At 36.3% G+C, this 25227-nt stretch overlaps 1 protein-coding gene across 12 annotated transcripts in view; it reads left to right on the forward strand.

Moving 5' to 3' along the window:
- Positions 1–25227, forward strand: part of AKAP9 (A-kinase anchoring protein 9) — a 150214-nt gene extending 124987 nt beyond the window's left edge. For 7 of the 12 annotated variants that reach the window (XM_059933800.1, XM_059933804.1, XM_059933802.1 and 4 more), the window contains 19 exons: positions 1194–1334; positions 1752–2240; positions 2663–2726; positions 2816–2937; positions 3519–3710; positions 3984–4172; positions 7680–7824; positions 10780–10999; positions 12429–12579; positions 14087–14755; positions 14989–15194; positions 15520–15625; positions 17062–17244; positions 18316–18516; positions 19385–19617; positions 21480–21565; positions 22723–22873; positions 23429–23568; positions 24695–25227. In XM_059933800.1, coding sequence (XP_059789783.1) covers positions 1194–1334; positions 1752–2240; positions 2663–2726; positions 2816–2937; positions 3519–3710; positions 3984–4172; positions 7680–7824; positions 10780–10999; positions 12429–12579; positions 14087–14755; positions 14989–15194; positions 15520–15625; positions 17062–17244; positions 18316–18516; positions 19385–19617; positions 21480–21565; positions 22723–22873; positions 23429–23568; positions 24695–24729 — 3723 coding nt within the window. In that variant the 3' untranslated portion in view covers positions 24730–25227. Of the gene's footprint in view, positions 1–1193; positions 1335–1751; positions 2241–2662; positions 2727–2815; positions 2938–3518; positions 3711–3983; positions 4173–7679; positions 7825–10779; positions 11000–12428; positions 12580–14086; positions 14756–14988; positions 15195–15519; positions 15626–17061; positions 17245–18315; positions 18517–19384; positions 19618–21479; positions 21566–22722; positions 22874–23428; positions 24144–24694 lie in introns of those variants that run through there. The other 5 variants (XM_059933803.1, XM_059933807.1, XM_059933811.1 and 2 more) reach the window with 3 other exon arrangements.

The following is a 25227-nucleotide window of genomic DNA, read 5'->3' on the forward strand; positions in this document are numbered from 1 at the left end:
ATCTGAACACCAGAAATTAACTGATATATTAGGATTCTATAAATATTTATTTTGTAAAGGATAGCAATTCTTTCCATTTACTAGGCTTTTTCCTCCTAGCTCACTGGAACTATATAAATTACTGTAAATGATATTTAAAATAGTAATGTGGTGGGACTTTCCTGGTGGTCCAGTGGTTAAGAACCCACCTTCCAATTCAGGGGATGCAGGTTCGAACCCTGGTCGGGGAACCAAGATCCCACATTCCACAGGGCAACTAAGCCCGCACGTCGCAACTACTGAGCACATGAGCCACAACTACAGAGCCCATGTGCTCTGGAGCCTGCATGCTGCAACTACTGAGCCCACGTGCCACAATTAGAGAGAAACCCATGCACCACAATGAGGAGCCCGTGCACCTCAACAAAAGATCCTGCATGCCGCAATGAAGATCCCGCCTGCCCCAACTAAGACCCAACACAGCCAAAAATAAAATAAATAAATAAAATAAAATGGTAATGTGACTTTCCATATATATAAAACTTCTAAAGTAACACCTGGTATCTTTTGAGGAAAGTGATATAAATATGAAACTTTTTTGAACGGGTAAACTGAAACTATTTTCATTAATTATAAAATTTTAGGATGTGTTCTAATGACATGATTTGCCTTTCATTCCCAGAAATATTCTTTTCTTACTGTCTCAAGAATATAAAATGGGGACTTCCCCGGTGGTCCACTGGTAAAGAATCCACCTTCCAATGCAGGGGATGTGGGTTCAATCCCTGGTTGGGGAACTAAGATCCTACATGCCGTGAGGCGACTAAGCCTGTGCGCCACAACTACAGAGCCCACGCACCCTGGAGCCTGCACGCCACAACTAGAGAAGAGAAAAAAAAACCAAGAAACCCGCACGCCACAACTAGAGAGAAGTCTGCATGCCGCACCGAAAGGTCCGGCATGCCTCAGCGAAGATCCTGTGTGCCTCAATGAAGACCCGATGCAGCCAAAAAAATAAAAATAAAGAAATAAGAAAGAATATAAAATGATGGTTGTGAAGAGTTTCCCTATTTGTTGAAAGAACATGGATCATTTTAACCCCTTTTATCTGATAAGCAGTCTTTACTGAAAAAGCTTTATTGGAATGCACAAGTACCTTGAACTTGGCTTTGGTTTTTGAAAATAACATGTTCATGTTTTCCACTACCATTTAGACAACTACTGAGCTGATTCATACCAGTGAAGAAAATGAATTTTTTGGTCGATTTGAGACTCTTACAGCTGAGTCAGCAGCTACCAAAGAAGAACTTGCCAATTATAAAGAGAAGGCAGAAAAACTTCAAGAAGAGCTTTTGGTAAAATAAGTAACATAGCTCCAATTTCTACCTATCTTAATTTTATTTCAAAGTGTGTATTCTCTTATATGAAAACAAACCCAGATCTATAACTTAACAGCTAGAAAAAAATCTTTTGTAAATTTGATGAAAAGGTATTATATAGTTTCGTTACTGTCATCTTTCTTCTTTGGTTTTCCTTGGAATCTTTTTTAGGGGGATGCTTTTAATCTCTAGTCTGTTAATGAAAGAGGAGAAAGACATGTTAAAGAGTACTGTATATCCCCTGAGAACCAAAAGTAGAGGCTGATCAAATGATTTCACTTCTGTGGTAATCTGTGACTATACATATATGTGAATATAGATGAAAACTGTGAGTGTTTCTGAAATGTGATATTTTTAACTAAATGTTCTACTGTTCTATTCATTATGTTTTAGGTAAAAGAAACAAATATGGCATTTCTCCAGAAAGATTTAAGCCAAGTTAGGGATCAACTCAAAAAGGCAGAAGAGAAATTATCCCACTTCTTAGAAAAAGAAGATAATACCGAGGTACAAGAAAACAGAAAGTTCTGCACGTTAGAGCCACTTCCTATAAAAGTGGGTAAAAGCTCTGCATCACAGACAGATGGGACTCTCAGGGTCAACAGCAGCAATCAGACTCCACAAATTCTTGTTAGAAATGCAGGAATCCAAATTGATTTACGGAGTGAATGTTCATCAGAGGAAGTCACTGAAGTAATTAATCAGTTTACTGAAAAAATTGAGCAGATGCAAGAACTACATGCTGCTGAGATTCTGGATATGGAATCCAGACATATTTCAGAAACTGAAACCTTAAAGAGAGATCACTATGTTGCTGTTCAGTTACTGACAGAGGAATGTGGTACCTTGAAGTCAGTGATACAGTGTCTGAGATCTAAAGAGGTATTTGGTTTTCATAATGTGTTTTTTCAACATTCTATGATTTTTTTCCCCAGAAATCTATGTTTTTAAGAGACAAAGAAATTTGGGGCAATCTCTTCTTTATGATAAAATTACAATTTAAAATCTTTGCATTGTGTAGAGTCAAATAATAATGTTCCACAAAACTCCTGTGCAGATTTAGAACCCAATGTTATCATTCCTTAATTTAATAATGTCTCTTATTATTATGGTAATACCCATGAAGAAAAAAATTAAAGACTTACTGTAAACCATAGATATTTCATTTATTGTGAAAGGTGTGACATATTTAATTTTTTTTTTGTTTTTTGACAGCATTACAAAAGAACAAAACTATTCATTGGACCCTGTTTTTATTAAAGCAAAAAAATGTTATCTTCTTTTGTTTGTTTTTTTCTGATTAGGGCTCCTCAGTTCCTGAATTAACACATTCTGATGCTTACCAAACTAGAGAAATATGTTCCAGTGGTAAGTTATATAAATTTCTAGAATTTGTATAGTACTTGTTTAAAAAGAGTTTGTTTCTCTTTAATAGTCAATGGTTTTCTTTATTTTAGATTCTGGATCAGACTGGGGTCAGGGAATTTATCTTACACAAAGTCAGGGATTTGACACAGCATCAGAAGGCCGAGGAGAAGAAGGTGAAAGTTCAACAGATTCATTTCCAAAGAAAATAAAGGTACTAAAAGGCAGACATCTTTTAGTAAAACTTTCTATATTGAACAAAGCAGTTTATTAGAAGTTAGGATAGAAGATCTATACTATAGTAAGATCTCTCTGAAGAGAGAATTGCATAGCTAGAAGGAACCTTGGGGCTCTAGTTTTATTTCTGTATTCTGCAGATAATAAAGTACAGTATATTTAATAGTTATTTGTATAAAGATTTTTTTTAAATTTCTATTCCTAATATTTTTGTTTGCCAAAATTATTAAAGCAGTCTCAAAGACTAGAACTTATCTCCTACATATTTCTTTTGGTCAAATTAGTGCCTAATAATTAAATCCAAGAAGAGCACATTAGGTATATGTGGAACTTAGAGATGAGAGCTACACAGTCATAGGCTGTCTTCTGGGATTGGCTTACCCCTCCATAGGAAGAAGGCATTCAGTAATGGTAGGCTGGTGTTTCCTTTCTGCAGTGGCTTTTCTAAATCAGTCTAACTGGGATAAAACTATGTTAAACTTTGTTTCTCTTTTCGTGTCTGACTTTGCAGTCTTTGAAAAAATGTCCTAATTCTGGCTTTTGGGTTATGGTTTCTAGGGATTACTGAGAGCTGTCCATAATGAAGGCATGCAGGTGCTCTCTCTTACTGAGTCTCCCTATAGTGACGGAGAAGACCATCCTGTTCAGCAAGCTTCAGAATCTTGGCTAGAAGAGAGAAGAGCTTACCTCAGTACAATCTCATCTCTTAAGGATTTGATTACCAAAATGCAAGTGCAAAGGGAAGCCAAGGTACTCAAAGAATATTACGCATCTAAAGAGCTTTATATGATTTTTATCAATCATAAGTCACTTTACAAAATAAATTGTCTTTTATGACGTATTTTCACATGAATTTCTATGTACTGTTTAAATGCCCCAAGTTGCACACTTGAAAATAAATCTGTATTCTCTTAGGCTTCTAATACTGATTTTGGTTAGTAGACAGGTATCATTTTTAGAACAGTTCTTAAACATGCTTATTTGAAAACTAACTTTTGTTTTTTATACTTCTGTTTTTTGTAGGTTTATGATAGTTCTCAATCTCATGAGAGCTCCTCTGACTGGCGAGGTGAACTTCTGCTTGCTCTTCAGCAGGTTTTCTTAAAGGAGCACAGTGTTTTACTAGCTGCATTTCAGACCGAGCTGACAGCTCTAGGTACTAGAGATGCAGTTGAAGTATTAAACTGTTTGGAACAGAGAATACAAGAACAGGTATCAAAATGAAACTTTAAATAAAACTTTAAAACAAAGAATGCTTTTTAAAAAAAAAAAAAAAAGAATGTGGAGTAATACACATCACAGCTGTAACTGGGCAAAAAAAAAAAAAAAAAAGCAGGAAGAAGAACATAACACAGCACCTGGCTGAACCAAGACCTCAGTAGACGTGTGGGTTTTGTTTTTGTTTTTGTTTTTGTTTTTTGACAATTTAAAGCTGGAAATTCATTTTTTTTAACTTTTAATTTTGTATTGGAGAATAGTTGATTAACAATGTTGTGTTACAAAAAAAAAAAAAAAAAAAAAGAATGCTTTTTAATAGAAATGAGAAAATGAGCTATTGATTAGTTTTAGAGTAAGTCTGAAGGTTAAAATTTTAACAGGAACCACTAAGAATATTTAGGAGAAAAATTATTACCTTAAATGTTTTGTCTTATGTTAGAAAATAAGAAAGACTAAAAATTAATGAGCTAATCATCCAACTTGGGAAGTTAGAAAAAGAGTAACAAAATAAGTCCAGAGAAAATAGAAGGAATAAAATACCATCAGTTCTCACTATTTGCAGTCGTTAGATTCCGTAAAGCTGCTGTGAATGTGAGCCATTGCCACCAGGGGAAATACAGGGTGGGGCAGGCTTCTGTGAGCACCTGGTGATGACATTTTTGTCAACCAGTCAGTACAGAATCTCGTTTTATGTGTGTTTCTGTTTAAAGACACCCTATTTACTATGTATTGTTGAATCATTAACATTGAACTCATGGCCAATAACATTATAACTTAAACCTAAACAAAGATTTTCTAACACATGCATTTTCTCTGTAATGTATCTTTCAGCCTTCTTATGCTTAGGCATACTAGACAGTACTTCATATCTATGCTTGGGGACCATTTTAAACAGCAAAATCACCAATAAAAAGCACAAAAGTATCAAAAATACAGCACTAAATAGATGGCAAAAAGGACACTTGTTTATAGTATAAGAGATGAAAGAAGGCGGCAGAGTGTCACTTTGTTCGACTTCAGCTAGGAACATGCACATGTGGCAATTTAAATTTTTTGCTGCTCTGTGCACATGTAGGAGATTAGTAACCATAAGAGCACCGCCAAGTATTGAATTTAGGGTTACAGATAAATTTTAATGAGTAGGCAAATTCTTAAATATGTAATCCACAAATAATGAGGCTCAACGGTAATAAGGAAAAAAAATTAGTGAAATGCATACACTTGTACAGTAGAGAGCATAAACACGTTGAAAGTTGATTCTTTGAAAGGTTAATAAAATAGAAACTTTTCTGGAGAATAGGTTAAGGAAAATGATAAAGCATACTTCTTTAAAAATTAGGAATAAAAATGGGATTATAACTAAAGATATGGCTGAGATATAAAAGTAATAGAATACTATGAATAATTTTACATCAATTCAAAAACTTTGGTGAAATGGGCAGATATTTGCTTATGAAAGCTCATTCAGATCCAGCATTCCACTCCTGGGTATATATCCCCAAAAAAAAAACACTAATTCAAAAAGATACATGCACTCCAAAGTTCATAGCAGCATTATTTACAATGACCAAGATACGGAAGCAGCCTAAATGTCCATCAACAAATGAATAGTTAAGGTGTGGTGTGTGTGTGGATGTATCTATGCTCCCATTGTAAGATGATTGGAGAAATGCCCTGTCTTTTTATTAGAAAGCTAGTATAACCCTGTTACCAAAATCAGACAAAGATAATACAGGAAAGAAACTTTATGGGCCTATTTTATTCATGAACATAGATGCAGAAATCCTAAACAAAATATTAACAAGCCAAATCCACCAATGCATATTTTTTAGAGACACAATCACCTTATACTTATCCAGGGATGCAAAGGTAGCATACCATTAAGAAAAATTCATGTGACTCATCACTTTAACAAATTAAAGGGTGAAAAACCCCAGTGATCATCTCAAGAGATACAGCGAACAAATGAATGAATGCATTTCATATTTTAAAACACCTTAAAACAAATAACAAACTAAAAATAAAAAGGAATTTCATGAACTATATAAAAGGTATATCTTGCAAGAACTACAGCAAGCATCATATCTGATAGTTAAATGTTAAAAACATTACTTAACAAAGGGTTAAGTAGTTTGCTCAACCTTGTCCTAAAGATCTAGCTAGCAAAGAAAAGGGAGAGAAATAAGGGTAGGAATAGGGAAGACCCCTCATCCACTTACATAGAAAACCAAAGAGGATCTACACACGTAGATTTTTTAAATCGATAGGAAAGTTTGGTTATGTTGTTGGATGTAAGATCAAGATGTAAAAATCTGATTTCTCAACAACAAACAAAATGTAATTTTATTTATGTATTTACTTTTGGCTGCACCACACGGCATATGGGATCGTAGTTCCCGGACCAGGGATCAAACCCACACCCCCTGCAGTGGAAGCATGGAGTTTTAACTGTTGGACCACCAGAGAAGTCCAAAATGTAATTTTAAAAATAATTATTTACAACAGCATTAAATGGACAAATTCCTAAAAGTATACAAACTACTAAAACTAACTCATGAAAAAATAGAAAATCTGAATAGATGTATAACAAAGAGTTAAATTAGTAATTTTAAAACTTCGCACAAAGTAAAGTTCAGGATCAGACGACTTCACTAGTGAATTCTACCAAATGTTGAAAGAAGAATTAATACCAGTTCTTCACAAACTCTTGCAAAATAAAGAAGGGAACACGTCCCAGCTCATTCTATGAGGACAATATTGCTCCGATTCTAAAGCCAGACAGAAATACCACAAGAAAAGAAATCCACAGACCAAATATCTAATGAGAATAAAACAACCAATGGAAAAATGGACAAGTGATATAGATATGCGCTCATGGAAGAAATAGAGAGTATCCAATAAATATATGAAAAGATGCTCAAATAAAATGTGCTATATAATTCATACTATGGAATCCTATATAACATTGAAAATGAGTGTGAAGTAGAGCTGTATGTGTCAGGCAGGATGGTTCACCAACATGTTCGGTGAAAAAGGCAAATTAAACAACAATGAATACAGTATAATGCCATTTATATAAAGTTTTAAAACATGTAAAACAGAACTGTATATTTTTTAGGATATGTGTGTGTATGTAATGTAATATACAGAGTGCATGAAAATAACACCAGACTTAGAATTTGGTTATTTCTTGAGCAGATGGTGCAGAGGAGGATGTATTCAGGGAGTTGTACACAGGAGACTTCAGCTGTATAAGGGCTGTTTCTTAGGCTAAGTGCATGGGTGTTTATTATATTATTCATCATGTTTTATTGGGTGTTTAAAGAATTTTGAAATAAATGTGGAAACTATTATCTAAAGAGTAGATCCTAATGAGCAGGAAGAGAACATTAGTAACATCTTTCCAAAATTTTAGCATGTCATTCTTCTTCAGACTTCCTGGTTGTTAATTTTATTGTCTTAACAACTCTCTTGATTTTTTTTTGTTTTTGTTTTTTACAGGGTATTGAATATCGAGCAGCCATGGAATGCCTCCAGAAAGCAGATAGAAGAAGTTTGTTAGCTGAAATTCAAGCACTGCATGCTCAGATGAATGGTAAGAAAATGACTCTGAAAAGAGAACAAGAGAATGATCAACCAAGCCAAGGTATGCTATATGACAGGCTCATGTGGTGACACAAATAGGTGAAACAACTTCACTTTATTATTATTCAGTTAAAACACATTTCTTCTTAGTCACATTTTCTTCTCATTCTCACATCAGGAAGTTAATCTACATTAATTACTCTAGGGATTAAAGGGGTGTCCAGTTTGTTTCAAGAGAGAACGTGTGTGTGTGTGTGTCTCTCTCTCTATATATATGTATACACACACATATATATAATTTTTTTCTTTAATTTTTTTTAGAGTTGAAAAATATTTGTTTACATTAGGGTTCTCTGACCAGGCAAAAACTCATTCTCAGCTTTGGGAATGAAATAAAAAATGCTCAGTTATGCTGTGCCATCTAAGCTTATTGCTGCATCTTAAAAGCAACAGTTCTTGAATTTGGGAGGAGGAGGTAGTAGTGGAGGTAAGGGGGTTATTGCTCAGTCGCAAGAGAAAAAAATGCTGTGTGCACCAGACAGGCTGGTTAGGACATGCTTTAAAATAGCAAAGGACTTTGCTTTTATCTCCTGTAGAGGTTGAAATTGACTTTAGTTAGCTATGTGTGGAGAGAGAATGATGGTTAACTCTTACAGAATAATCCAACAGACAGCAATTTTCTGACATATAAACAGATATGTTTAAGTTAAAATGAATAAGCATTGCCTTGATCAGGTTGTTTCGCCCATTAATTTCATTGTCTTTCTTTGTTTTGAAGCTCTATGTTAGGATAACCTAAAAGAAAAAGAAATCCTCAATGGAAGTAACGATTTCTTTTTGATACCTTTTTTTGTGTGTGTGTGAACTGTAACATACATACAAAAAAGTACAAAATGCAAAAATATACAGTATAAAAACTATTAAATGAATACCTGTGGAAACCTCATCCATGTCAAGTATTCCAGAATTCCCCTTCTGCTACTCTGTAGCAATATAGAACACATCTTCCTCTGTGGTACCCTAGAGGTAACCATTGTCCTGATTTTTTAACTACCTATTTATATATTCCTAAACCACATAAGTTTAAGGTTTTTCTTGCTCTTGAACTTTATCACTCTGTATATATTTGCATCTTGTCTCTTTCACCTCTCTATAACATTCTTCTAAGTTACCACATTTATCTCTAGTTCATTCATTTTTGTTACTGTATAGAATTCCCTTGTGTGAATATTTCACAATTTATATATCCATTCTGTGGTTGAACATTTAAGTTGTCTCTACGTTTTAGCTATTAAATTCAGCCTCTTCTGCACATTGTTATGCCATGTTTCTGATGCATACATGCATGAGTCTTCTGGATACATACCCAGGAGTGGAATTGCTAGATCATAGAATCCATATCATCAAATTTATTAGACAGTGCCAGACTGTTTTCCAAAGTGATCATATCAATTTGTGCACTTTCTAGCAGTACATGAAAGTTCTGTTGCTTCACATCTTTGCCAGAAGTTGATATTGTCAGCCTTTAGTTGCCAGTCTGGTGGGTATGCGGTGGATTGTTGTTGTGGTTTTAATTTACATTTCTCTAATAACTGAATTGGCTTATTTGTGGTATGATTATTGGCTAGCTGGATTTTTGCTTTTGTGGTATGCTTGTTCAAATCTTTTCACTTTTCAATAGAGGAATCTTAAATTGAGCTGCAGCTGGAAATCATTAGAGATTAAAATGAAATTTTTCATCATATCTAGTGAAGACACATACATGTTTTTGTCTTCATTTCTGTTTAATATAAAGGTAGAAACACCTGTACTTTTGCCAGTTTTGAAAGTTACACCAGTCTCACATTTGTCATTGAAAAGCTGAAGAATTTAAATATCTTTAAATATTTTAGAGAAAACAGGTATAATAAGGTTACAAATTAAATATATCCCTTATATTTAGACATAGGATTAATTGCAGATTATTTTTGGAGAATTTATTAGTATTAATTTTACTTAATTAAATAGGACCCTGTTGAAAGCTTAGTTAGTATCACATAGATACATATTTATAAATGTAAATCCTTAGACTCTACTCTCTTAAGAAATAGTTTTAAAAGCCTAAATTAACATGAATACTCTAAAGCCAATGTAATTCCTGTCTCCTGACATCAGTAATATGAATTGTAATAGGAAGTAATGAACTTTGATAAAATTTTTTAAGTTAAAAATACATTTATGATAGAATAGAGAAACAGAAGAAAAGAGTAAAAATCACCCCTGGAATCTCCTAAATCCTAAACTAATGACTATTAAAACTCAGGATATATGTCTCCAGACATATTTCATTGTGCATATGTACATAAGTTTATATTTTTTATAAAAATGGATCCTGATGTATATATTTCATTACATTTTTTTCATTTATTATCCTTAGGGATTTAAATATTTCACTTTGTTTTCATTGTGACAGACATATAGCAAGGGTTCGGTATGTTTTTAAAGAAAAAACCATTATCCAAATTGGTGTTTGGACTTCCCACTTTTGTTATGATGAAGTTCCTAGGGACTGTCTGCGAAGGAAGGCTGAACAAAACAAGCAAGCAATGCTAATCACTGTAGTCAGAGTTACAGGGTGACTCCTGCAAGTACTTCGGCTATCAAAAACCGTTGGAATTTTTTAGTGTGAGCTATCAAAATTCTGAATGAACAAATATAAGTTCCTATTTATAGTATTGTGTGGACACCTCAAGTTTTTTTTTTTTTAATTTCAAGTCTTGTATCCAGTAATGAATTGTTAAGTTTTTATCATCCTTATATATTTGTACAAAGTTCTGAAATCTTGACAATATAGCACTATGAGGAAAATATGCATATGCATGTATTTATATAAATTGCTAACTTGGGGGCTGTAATCTTTTCACATTTGCTTTGTAGTAATCTCTTAAATAACAAGTCAGTTATTATCAACAAAATATTTATAAGCCAAATACGAGTTGCTAGATCATATTTTAAATATTAATAATTTTTCATTTAGAACTCTTGGAATATAATATGCAGCAGAAGCAGTCTCAAATGCTGGAGATGCAAGTGGAGCTCAGCAGTGTGAAAGACAGAGCAACAGAACTGCAGGAACAACTGAGTTCTGAGAAAATGGTGGTTGCTGAACTGAAAAGTGAACTTGCACAAGCTAAATTGGAACTAGAAACAACACTCAAGGCACAGCATAAGCACCTAAAGGAATTAGAGGCATTCAGGTATGCCAAGCTTCCTAATTATAAACCTGTATTAGTGAAGGACTTGGAGTAATTTTGTCACAGACATTGTGCAGATCTTACAAAAATGTAACATTGTATATAATATTTAAATAACATGAAACTGTTACTTATAGGAAAAACTACAATGGAAAGGAAGCACCCCAAATTTTTCCAAATGATAAACTCATGATTAGGTATTTTGGCATATTCTCTACGTGGCTTCAGTTCTGTTTGAGACTTGTTGTATAAGATACATAAATTTGACCTTCATTTTACCACCAAGTAATTTGTAGTGATATTTATGATCTCAATGGAATTCATAGTTTAGTTAGCTAAAATACGCAAAATTTTTTAAAGATAATGCTTGTAAAAAGGATAAATTTGTTGGTGTAAATACTGAGATATTCTGCTTGCCAAGGACACATTACAAGTATAGTCATTATTTTGAATTTTTTCACACACAAACCGTGGTTCTTATGTTCAGTAGAAGTTAAAGGAAATTTTTATTCATATTACTTCGTAACAATAAATTGTTTACAATGGTAAATAATAACTAATAGTTGTATTACTAGAAACAGTTAATTTGACTGAACCACAGTCAAAAAATCTTTAATCTTTTTTTTTTTTTCCTTTTATTTATTTATTTATTTATGGCTGTGTTGGGTCTTCGTTTCTGTGCGAGGGCTTTCTCTAGTTGGGGCAAGCGGGGGCCACTCTTCATCGCGGTGCGCGGGCCTCTCACAGTCGCGGCCTCTCGTTGCGGAGCACAGGCTCCAGACGCGCAGGCTCAGTAATTGTGGCTCACGGGCCTAGTTGCTCCGCGGCATGTGGGATCTTCCCAGACCAGGGCTCGAACCCGTGTCCCCTGCATTGGCAGGCAGATTCTCAACCACTGCGCCACGAGGGAAGCCCAAAAAAATCTTTAATCTTTACATGGTTTATATTTTCCTATTTGCGAGTTTATTTTTTTATTATTATTATTTTTTAATTAATTTATTTATTTTTGGCTGCATTGGGTCTTCGTTGCTGCACACAGGCTTTCTCTAGTTGCGGTGAGCGGGGGCTACTCTTCCTTGCAGTGCACGGGCTTCTTATTGCAGTGGCTTCTCTTGTTGTGGAGCACAGGCTCTAGACACATGGGCTTCAGTAGTTGTGGCACGTGAGCTCAGTTGTGGCTCATGGGCTCTAGAGCGCAGGCTCAGTAGTTGTGGCGCACGGGCTTCGTTGCTCCGCGGCATGTGGGATCTTCCCGGACCAGGGATCGAACCCATGTCCCCTGCATTGGCAGGCAGATTCTTAACCACTGAGCCACCAGGGAAGCCCTACCTAGTTTATAATGTGCCGCCACTTTTCAGTGGAAGCTGTTCTCTCTCAATAATATACTTGGTCAAAGTAGTTCTATGAAAGTTCATTTGTCTCTGTGATTTAGGTTGGAAGTTAAAGATAAAACAGATGAAGTACATTTGCTTAATGACACATTAGCAAGTGAACAGAAAAAGTCCAGAGAGCTCCAGTGGGCTTTGGAGAAAGAGAAAGCCAAGCTGGGACGCAGTGAAGAGCGGGATAAAGAAGAACTTGAGGTATTGCTATCTTTGTCTTTAAATGTCTGTGAAAAAATCCACAGTGATAGAAGAGAGACGTTCCTCTTCCTATAATGTTGACCTTAGACTCATTATTAGGTATAATAAGTCGTTCACTATGTGTTGAATATTATAATGTTATCTAAAGTATTATCAGGAATTGCTAATGGTATGATCCTTTTTTGTTTTGCTGCATCCAAGGATGCATAGAGACTGTTCTGCTACAGCATGTGTTTTAGCAATTTGAATTAGTGCATATATAATTTGATAAATATGGCAATTGTGTCTTTTTAACGCAGAAGTAGTTTAGGTTCCTGTTTTCTCCTAGGGAAGGAGAGCAGTGATACTTTTCTGGCAGCAGGAGCCCTTGCTACTATATTTTAAGACGCTGGGCTCTCTCCCAGAGAGGCACACCCCACCTTGCACAGCTCACAGCTCAAAGCAGGTTGTACTGCAGGCAGTGCCACTTTAACAGTTCCCCCTGGCTCGGAGCTCTTCTTCTATCCACATAATCCTGGTACTCGCTAGCTCTGTGCTAAAAAACTGGGTAGCCAGAATCCAGATTTTCCACCCTGTTACTTTTGGGTTTTTTTTTTTTAATGTCCACCATGGATGGTAGCCTCCAGGCACAGTGAGCTTTCTACCTAGCAAGGACATGTTATTTCCTCAGGTATTGATTACTATATTTTAATCATTACAAATTTTTATAGGTTTTGAGTAGTTTGTCCCTAACCCTGCTCTCCTCCTAAGCCCTAGTATTTTTAGTTATGTGGTATGGTATTGGAAAATTCAAGGGTTTTCAGGAACTCCCATCACATTATATCAGAAATACTTTTATTTTCTTTTTTTTTTAAACTTTATTTATTTTATTTTATTTTTATTTTTGGCTGCATTGGATCTTCGTTGCCGTGCACGGGTTTTCTCTAGTTGCGGGGAGCGGGGGCTACTCTTCGTTGCGGTGCACGGGCCTCTCATTGCAGTGGCCTCTCGTTGCAGAGCACGGGCTCTAGGTGCACGGGCTTCAGTAGTTGTGGCTCCCGAGCTCTAGAGTGCAGGCTCAGTAGTTGTGGCACACGGGCTTAGTTGCTCCGTGGCATGTGGGATCTTCCGGGACCAGGGCTCAAACTCGTGTCCCCTGCATTGGCAGACGGATACTTAACCACTGCGCCACCACGGAAGCCCAGAAATACTTTTATTTTTAAAGGTTATTAACCCTAGAAGAAATGTACTCTGCTTCATATTTCTTAACCAGATATGATTAATGCTGGGAGAGAAAGTATTATGTAGCTTAGCTCTATTTTGTTGATGTTCTTTGATGAAAATCAACTGGCTGTCCAAATAATTACACTCTAACCACTGAAAATACAAGTTAGTAAATTGGATAATCAGTTTTTTACCAGATACTATCAACTCAGTATTAATAAAGGCACAATTGTATACTTAATATTATTGAAAGTATTCTCAACAATATTAACATAAATTCTTAAATTCAACTTTCTCCTACAAGGATCTGAAATTTTCACTTGAGGGTCAGAAACAAAGGAATATTCAGCTAAATCAACTTTTGGAACAACAGAAACAACAACTAAATGAATCACAGCAGAAAATAGAATCACAAAGAGTGCTACATGATGCCCAGTTATCCGAAGAACGAGGTCGAAACTTGGAGCTTCAAGTACTTCTTGAATCTGAGAAAGTTCGAATTCGGGAAATGAGTAGTACCCTGGATAGGGAGCGGGAATTACATGCACAACTACAGAGCAGTGATGATAGTGGGCAGTCTCGGCCATCCTTACCCTCTGAGGACCTCCTTAAAGAGCTTCAGAAACAGCTAGAGGAGAAACACAGTCGCATAGTAGAATTGTTAAATGAGACTGAGAAATATAAACTGGATTCTTTGCAAACAAGACAGCAAATGGAAAAGGATAGGCAGGTTCACAGAAAGACGTTGCAGACAGAACAAGAGGCCAACACTGAGGGACAGAAAAAAATGCATGAGCTTCAGTCCAAAGTGGAAGATCTTCAGCGCCAACTGGAAGAAAAGAGGCAACAAGTTTATAAGTTAGACCTTGAAGGAAAACGACTGCAAGGAATTATGCAGGAATTCCAAAAGCAGGAACTAGAACGAGAAGAAAAACGAGAAAGTAGAAGAATTCTGTATCAGAATCTTAATGAGGTAAATTGACATTTTGTTTTAAAATATTTTTTAAAAGAATACTGTAGCCGTGTGATCATATAATTTTGATATTGGATTAAATTACTTAAATAGCTATGTACAAATCATTTAAAAATGAAATCTATAGAAGTTTATTTGGAATAATAACAATAACTGTGTTCCCCTAAGAAAGAATGTGATGTGCTATTTATTTTATAATGATTGCTTTTTCTTTTTCTGTCCAAAATTGCCAGCCAACCACTTGGAGTTCAACCAATGATCGAACCAGAAATTGGGTTCTTCAGCAGAAAATAGAAGAGACAAAGGAATCAAGCTATCCTAAAATGATTGAAATGAATGGAGGAGGAACTGGCTATAATCATGAATTAGAAATGATCAGACAAAAACTTCAACGTGTGGCTTCAAAACTACAGCATCTAGCCCAGAAAGCCTCCAATAGGTTAGAATTTTCTGCCTGACCTTTGGAAATGGCATTCTTAGACAAGCTGGACAGAATCTGTCTCTCACTCTTAGCTAGCCAAGGGTGGGAAATTCAAATTTTAAAGTTAGTTCATGTTTACATTAGGAGGTGATATTTCTTTAACAAAACTCATATACCTGAAAACAAATATCGTTAACATCCTGACTCAGGGAAAGAGAACACTTAATGTAAAGGAGAAGTAAGAGGTGAAGCAGTGTTGCCTGATTTGTAATGTTTGTGTTAGTCAACACTGCTCCTTGAGATGATATGTTTTGACTTTTTGCCCTTTTTTTTTTTTTTGAAGACTACAGTTTGAAACAGCAGATGATGAAGATTTTGTTTGGGTTCAGGAAAATATTGATGGAATTGTTTTACAACTACAAAAATTAACTGGCCAGCCAGGTGAAGAGGTAAAGACTTTCTAAAAACACTGTATAGTATCGAGAGCAAAGATTTAATGGAAATTATATGAATCATTTGAAACTGGCACTGTATTTTCTAAAGAGTTTTAATTTTATCTTTTCATTTATTTAAAATATTAATAATGTTTGCCTTTCCCCAGTAGATGATAGTGAAAGTTTGAGGGGAAACAAAATTATCATTATTGAATAACTATGGTGACTTCTTATTATATTATGAAAAGTTTCTTGAAAGAATAGTCTTTTACCCTCACCACTCCATGAAACCACCCTCAGGATGCTACCAGTGTGTTGGCGATTGACTGATCTAGTGAATCCTTTCAGTCCCTGTCGTTCTTGGCTTCTTTGTAGCATCTGACCCTTTTGACCTCTTCCATTTTAAATACCCTCTCTTTCTCTCATTTCTTCCATTTCTTTCATCAGTCACCTTCATGAGTTCTTCTTCCTATGCTGATCCATTTTTTTCCTCTAACTGTGAAAGCTCATTCATTCCCACAGCCTGAGTTCTCAGTAGACTTAATTATTGAACAAATACTTACATTGGGCACCTACTATGTGCCAGGTACTATACTGGGTTCTGAGGCTATAGTGAACAAATCTGATAAAAATCTCACCTTTATGGAACTTATCTTCTTGTGGACTATGGTTCTATTCTAAACCTTTGTCCTGTGGTCCAGGTTTATATTTTCACTTAGTTACAAGACATCTTTCCTTGGGGAAACATACCCCATAGTGACCCCTTTAGGAATCCCACAGGCACAATCCAAACTGAGCATTGTCTTCTTTTCTCCTTCCTGTCCCAAACCCACATTTTTGGTCATGATATCACCCAGTTTAGAGAGTTGAAAGTCACCCTAGACCACTTTCCTTCATTCTTACTTGCACAACCAAGCAGTCACTAAGTCCTGTGCCTTCTACCTCCTAAGTGCCTTTCGTCATTGCCTGCATTCAGGGCTTCAGCACTTCTCACCTGGACTGTTGGCAGTAACTTCCTGATGTGTCTGCCTGACATCAGGATCTTTCTTCTCTCATTTACTCGACTTTGCGCAGTACTATCAAAGGAATCTTTCTCACACGTAAATTTTGTTTATGGCATGCTCCAGCCTAAAGCCTTTCATGGCTCTTCACTACCTACAGTTAGGTCTATTATCCATAAAATGAAAGCAACCTTTACTCTAGTCTTAACAAGCTTGTTTTAGCTCCTTAAAAGCAACACACTCACGCCCAAGCCTTTGTGCCTTTACACGTGCTCTTCCTTCTGCTTAATATGCCCTTCTTTCCTGCCTAGTAAAGTCCTACTTATTATTTAAGACACAGCTCAAGCACTATTTCTTCATGAAATCTGTTGTTCTCAGTGACTACACATTTTATATGCATTATTTGTAAAAGTTTGTGCTTATATGACCTTTTGCCATTTTGTCTTTTAGCCTACCTTAAGGTCCCCAAGTACTTCTTGTGGCTCATTAACTGAAAGACTACTAAGACAAAATACTGAGCTGACAGGACATATCAGCCAACTGACTGAAGAAAAGAATGATTTAAGAAACATGGTTATGAAGCTGGAGGAGCAGATCAGGTGTTATCGACAGACAGGAGCGGGCAGAGATTATGTACGTCTTTTTTTATCATGGCAGTGTACTAAGCATCTGATTCTTAGTAGGATCACTGGAAATTTTTATAGGAATGACAGTAATAATAATAGCTATTATTTATTTATGGGGAGCCTTCTCTGCCAGATTCTGGGTTATATATGTTCAGAATCTCTTATCCACACCCTGTCTTGCACTTGAGAAAACTGAAGTCAGTAGTCAAACCAAGATATACTTATCTCCAAAGCCAAGTACTTTGCTACCTATGAACCAATTGCAGATACATGTGAAGAAGTGTTCACATGTGCATTCTGCCTGTTCTTGTCAGTTATTTATCAGTAATTGTGTTCATAACTCAAGTGGAAAATGCCATTAAATTACATATTTCAGTCTAATAAACTACTCTGGGAATTTATTTAAATTTTTTCCATTTAAAAACTACAAAATACTAAATTGCTAGCTCTTTTACCATCCAATATAAAGATAGGAATGACCTGTAAGACCAACTGTGTGGTCAGATGCATGATAACACATCCACACAGCTTCTGTAGAGACCCACTTCCCTATGTACAAGTTGGGGTTTTTTTCCCCACTTCTCCAGTGTCCTGTTTCAGGCACAGGCTCAACATTTGAACCCAGATGGTCCATTTTTAAAGTCTACAAAAAAAACAAGCGAAAAAAAGGGAATTCCTTGGTGGTCAGTGGGTTAGGACTCTGCACTTTCACTGTCATGGCCTGGATTCAGCCCCTAGTCGGGGAACTAACATCCTGCTAACCTTTAGTGCAGCGCGGCCAAAAAAAAAGGTCTCTAGACTTTTTTAGTTAAAAGCTCTACTAATCCAAACATCTTCTCTGGGGCCAGGCTTTCACACGGGTTTTTAGTTGTAAAGTTAATCTACTCAGCAAGGTCATAAACTTAAAAGTTAGTGGATATTCTTTAATGTCAGTTGAGATTGGCTTTGAACTTCCCTGTCTGAGGTTGGAAAGCTGAGCATTCTATATCCCCCATAGGGATACCTTTAATGTTTAATTCAGATTCTTCTTCAGAAACTTGTTCTTTAAAATCATGTAAGTAGGCTCTGGCTTCTGCAGTCTTCTAGGTTTTCATTCACTGGTGGCCCCAACATTGAAGCCATCATTGCTTCAGAAAAAGAAGTCTGGAACAGAGAAAAGTTGACTCTCCAAAAATCCTTGAAGCGGGCAGAAGCTGAAGTATACAAACTAAAAGCTGAACTAAGAAATGAAGCTTTACTTCAAAATCTGAGCCCTGATTCTGAGCACGCCACTGTAAAGGTAGGAGACATCTTCCATCTAAATGTATACTAAAATTGGTCCTCTTCTTTTGCCTTATTTCATCTATCACTAACCTTAATTGTCAGACTAAAGAATTTTAGGTGGCACTCAGGCTGTGTCTCTAGGTCTCTGTACTCAGTCTGTCATTGAATGCAGATCTCTAGCTGGTCACAAAAAAACTGTGGTGAAGCATGCCCAGGTTTGGGATCAGATTAAGCTCTATTAATGGTCACAGAGGCAGCACCTTGAGCTCATGGTCCCACTTCCCACAGTCTCATCCCTAAAAGACCAACAGAAAGTTAGCTTTTCAACTCCCAACAGAAGCTCTCTACTACTGTCAGTATTAGAGGGTCATGCTCTGTAAGTGGTAAGCCCTCTGAACAGTCTCTCTAATGACTAATAATGAATATTGTAGTACAACTACCTTAATCAGTTAACATAAAATCCAAAAAAAAAAACAAGGAAAGAAAGAAAATGTTTGGAATATTTATTCCAGTTATGGAGTGAACATAAATGTGTGACTCTTAAAGGGACAGAAAACATTAACATTGAAAAAGTTAAATAGATTAGTGATGATACTAATAAAGTAGCTCTGTACAATTAAAAAAACTCAGGTGATAATGCAAACACAAAAATTTTTGCAATAAATATGATTAATAGGAGCTAAAATCCATTCACTGAAGGGAGGCAGAAGTATAAAGGTTTAGCTTTACTTTCTACCTTTGCTGATAAAGTAGAAAACAGTGATGGGGTACCTGCCATTCTACTACTGCCACTTTTTTAAAATAAAGTCTAGGTTATCTTTCCCTAGAGAACAGTTTGAATAACTTCTTAATAATGTCTTTGTTTTTCTTTTCTTTAAACATAGAGAATTTATGGCAAATACCTGAGGGCAGAAAGTTTTCGGAAAGCTCTCATTTATCAAAAGAAATACCTGCTTCTGTTATTGGGTGGGTTCCAGGAATGTGAGGATGCCACCCTGGCTCTGCTTGCCCGAATGGGGGGACATCCAGCCTTCACGGATCTAGAGGTGATCACCAACCGTCCAAAGGGCTTCACCAGGTTTCGGTCAGCTGTCAGAGTGTCCATGGCAATTTCGAGGTAAAATACTTGAAAGAAAATGCATTTTAATCGACTTTCTAAAGAGATTAGTTATTTTCAGTCCTCTCTCTTTTCTCTGTCCGTTGTGCTCCATATTCATATAGTATAAGACACTTGCCATCACTGAAACATGCCTACTTCTTTCTAGGTTTTCATCCTTTTTAGTCAGGGATACTTTATGTTATACTATAGAGAGCCTATGAAAAGGGCCCTCCCAGAGGCAGGCAGCCAGTGACTCGGCTGGGACATCCAATCTGGGTTGTCTCTTTTTTTTTTAATTAATTAATTTATTTAGTCTCTTTTTTTTTTTTTTTTTTTAAATCTGAATAAGTCCATGAACTAGTTCAGACATATAACTAAAAGAGATCATAAGAGAGAAAAATGTTTTTTGAAAAGTTACTTAGGCTGACACACATTCATTTTCTTCATTACTAAAATAACCCACTCTCACAGCCCAGCTATAGAAAGCCGTGGCGTGACTCTGCATTGGACTGTGCTGTTGCTTTTGTCACTCCTTTTCTGGTAGTTCCAAGCTAGGAACTCTGGTGCTAGCTGGTATATACCCAGACACCTAGATACCTTCTCCATGCTTCCTCTCCCTTTTACTTCTGTAGGAGCCAGACAGTCTCAAAGGAAATTTTTTTTTTAAGTATTACCCAATTCCGTTGTATTCGGGTTATTTACAAGTACCTCAAAAGACCACAAAGGCAGAATAAGAGGTGTAATTTATGTTTTTGTGTGCTGAGTAGCATCTGCTGGCTTTCAGCTCCTCACTGCCCTTCTAGACCAGCCTCCATACTGCCAGGGGCTTACAGCCTGCGGATGGTGTCTTCCAGACTCCTTGCCAAATGGCGTCCTTTTTGGTTCTGTCTTTTCTTGGCAGTAGCACAAGAATTAGAAGGTTGGAGAAAGCAAAGAGCTCTCCTTCCTCATCTTTTCCTTTTCCTTTGTCATCTTTCATTCCCTTCATCACCTTATACAGCTTGTACAGGGTTAAGTGCTGGGAGATGCATTGATAAAGAAAAAAGACATAATCCCTGCCTAAATCCCTGAAGGGAGCTCACTTTCTAGTGGGGCATACCAATATGCACATAATTTAGGAGACACTAAATGACAGATCACAGGAGTTAGCTATTAATCTCGATTTCAAGAATTCGGGAAGGCTCCATGAAAGCCAGTTGCCATTGAAGGACTTCACTTTTTCACCCTCTTTTTCGTGACCTCTTATATGTTTATTGTATTTTGACCCTCCTAAAACGGAGCCTTGAAAATAGTTGGATTAAGAAGTCAAACCTGGTGCTCCAGAAAGCTCTTTGGGCTAGGACGGGGCAGGCAACAACTCGCTACAGCTGAGCTGTGACACAGCCTCCCCTGTTCCTTTTGAAGCCAGCACTGTTTTTCATCCCTGATTACATGGCCTCACTCCTTTTCCGTTTTCCCTGCTCTTTCTTACTGCCAATTTAAGGGTCTTTCTGTTCTCTTTCCATCTCATCTGCCCTTTAGGTCTCCATTCTTTCTTCTTCTTTTCATTTCTTCTCACCCTTTCCTTGCCCATCCAATTAACCTTTTCTGCTTTTGCTCTTCGTCTCTTTATGTCCCATGTACCTCTAAAGCCAGAACCTGGTACTGGCAAAAGAAGAGACCTCTGGTGCCTCATGGGAAGCCCTGTTCTTCTGTTCCAGTCAATTTTGCCACAAACCAGGGGACATTTGCATAATCTTAGATTAGGCAGTCATGTGATTATATTGAAATTTGTTCTGCATTCATATTTAAACGTATGACTTGATTTTTGTTGTAAGTGTATGTTTATACTCTTTACACTATAGATGTTCTGTGAAATTTTTTCTTGGGATCTTTTTTAGAATGAAATTTTTGGTTCGACGGTGGCATCGAGTCACAAGTTCTGGTTCCATCAATATTAACAGGGATGGCTTTGGACTGAATCCAGGTGAAGTCAAAATAGAATTTTTTCTTATGTTGATGATGCTGTAAAATTACTGCATGTATAATACCTTCCAAATAATGTGTTCTGGGACCTGTGTTCTCCAAAGACAAAGCCCTTATAACTAACAAAGCTGGGGACCTTGCTGTTCTAAAGAGTAGTAAGAGCTGATTTTTATGGAGCACTTAGTTCACACTAGGCCCTGCTTTTTTCCGTGTATTCTCATAATCCTATGATGTAAGTACAGTTACTATTCTTTTTACTTTACAGACGAAAAACTGAGGCATGGAAAGCATTTATCATTTGTCCCAAATTACCCAGTAGGAAGTGGTAGAGTCAGCATCGAACCCTGACAGTCTGGCTCCAGAGCCCACTCTTCACAACTGCATTTAAGGCTCTGGTTCAAGATAGGATTGCTGTTACTCTAGTATATGAAAGTTTTGATTTGAAATTTTCATAATTTAGCAATATTCAAACAGGTTTCTGTTTACCAATAGGTGATATAAGAGTTAAAATTCCTTCTCTCTACACTGAAACGTTAGGGCTTCAACATTTCAGGCAAAAAGGATGAGGTCAAAAGCTGGGAAGCACACAGAATTACAGACACACAGCATATCTGATATGTATAGTAAACCACCTTTACATGTTTTACACAGAGAAAGAGGAAAATATATGTGGTACTCTAAGCAAAGTGTTTTTGAAATACGCATCCTTATACTGAAACAGCTGAAATTTGCACCATAATTAATTCTGTGTTGTAAGTTAGCATATTTTGGTTTCAAGTTTTTTCCAGTAAAAGCCAATATAATAGAATGATAAAAGGACTTGACTGTATTCATCTAATATTTTTTATCCACATTGCCTTTTCTGTCAAACCACACACAGACACCCCTCACTTCACCTCTAGTTAAAACTAAGAAGTGGTCTTTAAAAAATCAAATAGTTTATTTTCTTAGAGGTATAGTTCCAGATTATCGGAAATACTAATATCCAAAGGTGTAAATGAAACAAGCTGTACTATTGTTTCTCTCTTGTAGTAAGAATAATTGAAAGTGACTATAAATAGGAGATAGTAGTGTAGTACAGTATATAGTAAGTCTTTTGAACCCTTATCTATTTTGTAGAAATTTTTCAAGGGCTTGGTATTTTTTTTCTTTACAAAGGTACATTTTGGATTACTTTAGGTGCCGAAAAGACTGACCCATTTTATCATTCTTCTGGTGGGCTGGAGCTATATGGAGAACCAAGACATAGTACGTATCGCTCAAGATCAGATCTGGACTATCCAAGGTCTCCTTTACCATTTCAAAATAGGTAAGAATTTGATGAAATCTGTACTAATACTTAACAGAGAATGAAGGACAGTGTTAGGGCTTTGACTTCTTTGCATTGAAATAGCTAAATGTGTCTTTAGTTATGTATTATTTACATAATCTAAAGCTCAGAATCAAAAACAGTTTTTGAATTTGTAACTGGTTTCCAAGGGTATAGGAAACAGAGCTGATCAAGTGTTATTTAGTATATATGCTGTGGCTAGACATTGAGAAAGGTATTAACTAAAATTGAGAGTCTGGAATTATGAAAACACGTCTATAGTTTGCAGGACAAGATGCATTTATACATATGCAGCCTTTATTGATGGCGTCTGCAATAGGCAGTGTACTGGACATTCTTTTGATGACTTAGTAGCTGCTTTGAATTTATCAAAGAGTTTTTTCCTTTACACATGACTCAGACTCAGTAGTATGGGGGATATAGATTGAGCAGTGTACAAGTGGTCTACCTTTTGAGGGTAGGATGGTGGTAGGCTGAGTTACTTGTATTGTTTCTGGATAATTGGGATTCATGTTCGTATTTTTAATCTCATAGGTACCCAGGTCCTCCAGCTGATTTAAATCCTGGTTCCTTAGCATGTTCTCAGCTTCAGAATTATGATCCTGACAGAGCCCTGACAGATTATATCACTCGGCTAGAGGCACTGCAGAGACGACTTGGAACTGTACAGTCAGGTACCCTCAGGTTAACCAAGTATTGGCAGCACCATAGTGCTTGATAGACCCGGAACGCTTTCTCTTTCTGAAATTCCTTGACCTTCCTCATTAGGATAATCAAATCTTACAGTTCAGTGCCTGAGTTACCAGGCTAGACTTTAGGAATTTAAGACAAAACATGATTTATCACCCTGGATCCCATTCTCAGCCCCCAAAAATTCCTGCTTGTCCCGTTGAAAAGATTAGGTGAAATGCACGACGAGCACCAATGTGCAAAGTACTCTGAAGCTTACACAGTCTGCTAGAGAACTTGTTCCTAAGTAATACATCGTGAGGCATGCAAATAAGGGATAGCAAGATGAGAGGAGGACGCAAGTACTTTAAGCACTTACTGCAGCCATTATCTCTACTAGGACCTTGTACTCTTACATATGATCCAAGGAACCCATCCCATTCAAAAGACTGTAAGAATGACGTTTTATTTTTCTCTGCTCAAAAACACACGCAAAAAAATTTATTAGTAGAAGTGGATTCCCTTCCTTGTTTATTGAGAAAACCCTCTTTTCCTGTCTCTCTTCAGTTCACTCCTGATTCAAAGGCTTTGAATCATTTTAATTTAATGAGCTGTAAGTCTATATATATATATATATATGTTACTATTGTTAGAGACCCTTTTTTCCTATTATTCCCACAAAATAGATAGGACTAATAACCAGTTATTTAAGTTAGTAGTTTATCTCTTCATACAAGAAATCACCTAATCCAAGAAACTTGTAGTTGTAGGAAACTTTTATTATCGTAGCTGGGCTTTGTTGGTTTGAGCATCTAAATTTCACAAGACCCAGATTTTGAAGACCAAAAGATATTTCAAGAGGTATAGAACATTCAACCTGCAGGGCACTTGACAGAGAGTCTTCACGTGAATCTCACTTAGCATGCTATCGAGCCAGCCACAGTGACTTTTAAATATATATTAAAAATCCCTTTTAAAAAATCAGTTCAGGTCTGAATAAGACTTTCTTAGAGGAAAAACAAAGCGTTTTTTAAAAAGTGATGGGTAATAATCTTCTGCCCATCATGAACCAGTTAGTCTAAGTCACAATCTAATTTGAAATCATTGAACTGTCCTGTTCCTGTCTTATAGGTTCAACTCAGTTTCATGCTGGCATGAGAAGATAATCCTTTGAAACATCATGAATCGAAGTGATTTTAAACAAATTCCCTTTTGTAAATCAGTGGTTCTTTTGTGCTTTTGTATTGTGGATATTCAATGGGACCAATCCAAACACAGCTTATGATTGTATACAAATCCCTTGCCAGCACATGAAAACAAACTGGAATTTGTATATATAAGCATTGTGTATGTATTCATGCACAATAATCATTAAATTACATGTATATTTGTGGAATGCTAATTTAAATGATTAAATTATAAACCTTGTGTATTTATCAAATGGGTGAAAAGATTAAACTTTTGGCATTATGTTACTGTTGAATGTGTAGCTTGAGGTGTCCTGCACTTTTCTTATAAGGCTACTGAAGTTATATGTTTCTGCCTAATATATTTGCTACTGGTGATGAAGACAGATAATATCACTTGTAGAGACTTATTTTTGTATAATGGTAGAAGTTTTGAATTTTATGGGATATTTTGTCAAGTACTGAAATAAAAATGAC

Source organism: Balaenoptera ricei, chromosome 9 (genome assembly GCF_028023285.1).
Source record: "Balaenoptera ricei isolate mBalRic1 chromosome 9, mBalRic1.hap2, whole genome shotgun sequence".
Taxonomy (NCBI): domain Eukaryota; kingdom Metazoa; phylum Chordata; class Mammalia; order Artiodactyla; family Balaenopteridae; genus Balaenoptera; species Balaenoptera ricei.